This window comes from Mandrillus leucophaeus, unplaced genomic scaffold (genome assembly GCF_000951045.1).
Source record: "Mandrillus leucophaeus isolate KB7577 unplaced genomic scaffold, Mleu.le_1.0 Scaffold137, whole genome shotgun sequence".
Classification (NCBI taxonomy): domain Eukaryota; kingdom Metazoa; phylum Chordata; class Mammalia; order Primates; family Cercopithecidae; genus Mandrillus; species Mandrillus leucophaeus.
In genome coordinates this window covers 1,629,017-1,632,391 of record NW_012101332.1, presented here as the reverse complement: position 1 = coordinate 1,632,391, position 3,375 = coordinate 1,629,017, and the positions used below count along the sequence as shown (strand labels likewise).

Here is a 3,375-nt window from a genome sequence, read left to right as displayed (position 1 = left end):
TCACTCGATATCAGGAGACCTTCAGCGTCATCGAGAAGGTGACTCTAGGGGGCTGGAGGGCATCCCCCTCCATGCCCGCCTCCCCTGGGCCAGCCCTGACCCCACTCTTCCTGTTCCCTCTCAGTGCCCCAAGCCTGTGATTGCTGCCATCCACGGGGGCTGCATTGGCGGAGGTGAGTCTGTGGCTGTCCTCCTGCTCGGGTGCTCCCCGGGTCCGGCTGCTGCCCCAATGCTGCGGCCACTGGCCTCCAGCCTCAGCTCTGTCATGGGCCAGACTCTGTCCCAAAAGGCAGCCACATGTCCTGGGGGGCGGGGTTGGTTCTGGTGGTCATTCAGCGTCCCTGGCCTCTACCTCCTAGGTGTGGACCTTATCACTGCCTGTGACATCCGGTACTGTGCCCAGGACGCTTTCTTCCAGGTGAAGGTGAGCCATCCTCCTGAGCTCCTGCTTAGAGCTGGGCAGTGGGGTGGGGTTGGGGGGCCTGGAGTGAGCCCCGAGGGCTTCATGGAAGAGTCGGAGTTGAACCTGACAAAGTAAGACTTGTGTGTAGAGGAAGTCAAGAGGTGAAGTTGTGAATGGATAAGGTATGGGGTGGGGTTGAGGCTGGCAGGTGCCAGAGGCAGGGATTGCTCCTGGGGCCATACGGATGAAGGTGGGAGGCAGGATGGAGCCGGGGACACAGTAAAGGGGTCTCAGGTAGGGTGAAAAGGGTGCCTCTCTCATGATAGATGGAGCTGCCCTGAAGGGATGGGAGGGCGTGTGAGTGGGAAGGCGGGCTCTATTCTAGGTTGAAGGAACTTGCCTGAGTCAAGAAGCTGCCTGGGCAATGGAGTGGGACTTTGGAGGAAGTCCCTGGGGTGAAGGTGGGGCGGGACTCTCCAGTAAACATGAAATTTCATGGACGTTGCCGTTGCGAGGGGCACAGTATTGGGCAGAAACCAAACACTGACCCGGTTCCTCCCCCAGGAGGTGGACGTGGGTTTGGCTGCCGATGTAGGAACACTGCAGCGCCTGCCCAAGGTCATCGGGAACCAGAGGTGGGTGCAGGGGGTGTGGGTGTGTGGGCGGGGCACCCCAGAGCATCTCGCAGCCCCGGGGTGACAGCCACCTCTTGATGCACGCTCCCCTTTGCAGCCTGGTCAACGAGCTGGCCTTCACCGCCCGCAAGATGATGGCTGATGAGGCCCTGGGCTGCGGCCTGGTCAGGTAGGGCCATGGCCCTGGTGGCTGAGTGCTGGGGGCAGCCAGGTCTGGAGGGGTGGAGGCCTCCTCGCTCGAGAATTCCAAGTGGCATCCTTTCTTGGCGAGGTCATTTCTTTAGTGTGGGGTCAGTCCCCTGCTCCCGTTGGGCTGTTTCTCTGGGGTCTTGGGCCTTCCTCTGTGAGTGGCCACTTCTTCATCTGCGGGAGGCTGGGGGAGAGAGCGCTTCCCAGCCCACCCGGTCCCTGATCTCTTTGGCTGCAGCCGGGTGTTGCCAGACAAGGAGGTCATGCTCGATGCTGCCTTAGCGCTGGCGGCCGAGATTTCCAGCAAGAGCCCCGTGGCGGTGCAGGGCACCAAGGTCAACCTGCTCTACTCCCGCGACCATTCGGTGGCCGAGAGCCTCAACTACGTGGTAAGGCGCTTGCTCCAACCAGTCACAGCCCTCCTTTAACCCCAGGGACCAACCAAGGCTCAGGGTGCTCGCATGCTTCATCCTGATTGGCCCCTGCTAATCTGTCTCCTCGTTCTTTCCCAACACCCTCCGTACCAGGCGTCCTGGAACATGAGCATGCTGCAGACCCAGGACATCGCCAAGTCGGTCCAAGCCGTGACTGAGAACAAGGAACTGAAAAGCGTCACCTTCTCCAAGCTGTGAGAGCTCTCGCATCCCGTTCCCCAGCCAGGGAGCTGGCCTTGTCCCACCTCATCCGCAGAAAGGGAGGATGGGCGATGACCGTTGTCTCTATGCCTTCTCACCCAGTCTCCCAGTTTATAACTATATGACAATGACTTTCTCAAGCCCAAGGCCTTATCTTCACCCCACGAACAATAAAGCAAAGTAAAGAAACCGGTGATCTTCTTGGAAAGAGGAGAGGTGGGAGGGGCTGGGATGCCCGTGGAGGCTCCAGAGACCGCAGTCCTGAAGGCTGGGGCTAGAGGTTGGATGCATGGGAATGGGTGGCATGGAGGTGATGGCCATTCAGACAGGCAGCGGGCAGGCGAGGGGCACAAGGGAGCCAGGGAAGGAGGGAGTGAGCAAGAGTCGCTGGGCTCCCCCTGGGTTGCAAGGCTTCCCGGTCTCCCTGCCTGCCCTGGGGTTGAGGGAGGCGTTCGCGCCCTGCCTGGCACCTCTCACTGCACAGCACATGGGATCTGGTGCTGGCATCTGGCTGGGATTCCCTTGTTACCAAATCTTGAGCCTCATTTCTTTAAAACTTTGGAGTGCTGGGCACGGTGACTCACACCTGTAATCCCAGCAGTTTGGGAGGCTGAGGCAGGTGGATCGCCTGAGTTCAGGAGTTCGCGACCAGCCTGGCCAACATGGTGAAACCCCGTCTCTACTAAAAATACAGAAATTAGCTGGGTGTGGTGGCAGGTGCCTGTAGTCCCAGCTACTGGGGAGGCTGAGGCAGGAGAATCCTTGAACCTGGGAGGCGAGGTTACAGCGAGCCGAGATCATGCTGCTGCACTCCAGCCTGGCCGACAGAGCGAGACTGTCTCAAAAAAACAAAAAAACGACAAAGAACTTTGGGTTTTCTGGCCGGGTGCACTGGCTCATGCCTGTAATTCCAGCCCTTTGGGAGGCTGAGGCAGGCTGATCACTTGAAGTCAGGAGTTTGAGACCAGCCTGGCCAACATGGGAAAACCTGGTCTCTACTAAAAATACAAAAATTAGCCAGGTGTGGGGCATGCCTGTAATCCCAGCTCTTCAGGAGGCTGAGGCAGGAGACTCGCTTGAACCCGGAAGGCAGAGGTTGCAGTGAACCGGGATGGTGCCACGGCACAGCAGCCTGGGTGATAGAGCAAGACTCTGTCTCAGAAATGAACAAACAAAACAAACAAACAAAAACTTCAGGGCTTTTTATCCGTATATCTTCCCAATCTTCTGGATTTATGTTTGGAATGACTGCAAGAGACCAAGCATTAATGTAATGACTTCTATATGGCAAGTCCTGTTCTGAGCATTTATTATCTTAATGATCAAGGACTCTTATGAAGTTGATACTATTATGATTATTAATATGACTATTATTGTTGTTAGTTTTAGAGACAGGGTCTTAGTCCGTCACCCAGGCTCGAGTGCAGTGGCATGATCATAGCTCGCTGTAACCTTGAACTCCTGGGTTCAAGGGATCCTCCTGCCTCAGCCTCCCGAGTAGCTAGGCATACAG

The 3,375-nt window shown here is 57.2% G+C and overlaps 1 protein-coding gene across 1 annotated transcript in view; it reads left to right on the top strand.

Annotated features, from left to right (window-relative positions):
* Positions 1-2,051, top strand: part of LOC105534633 (delta(3,5)-Delta(2,4)-dienoyl-CoA isomerase, mitochondrial) — a 3,391-nt gene extending 1,340 nt beyond the window's left edge. The window contains exons 2-8 of the mRNA XM_011973408.1: positions 1-38; positions 125-173; positions 360-424; positions 968-1,038; positions 1,136-1,207; positions 1,466-1,616; positions 1,755-2,051. Coding sequence (XP_011828798.1) covers positions 1-38; positions 125-173; positions 360-424; positions 968-1,038; positions 1,136-1,207; positions 1,466-1,616; positions 1,755-1,859 — 551 coding nt within the window. The 3' untranslated portion in view covers positions 1,860-2,051. The remainder of the gene's footprint in view (positions 39-124; positions 174-359; positions 425-967; positions 1,039-1,135; positions 1,208-1,465; positions 1,617-1,754) is intronic.
* Positions 2,052-3,375: the final 1,324 nt, after the last annotated feature.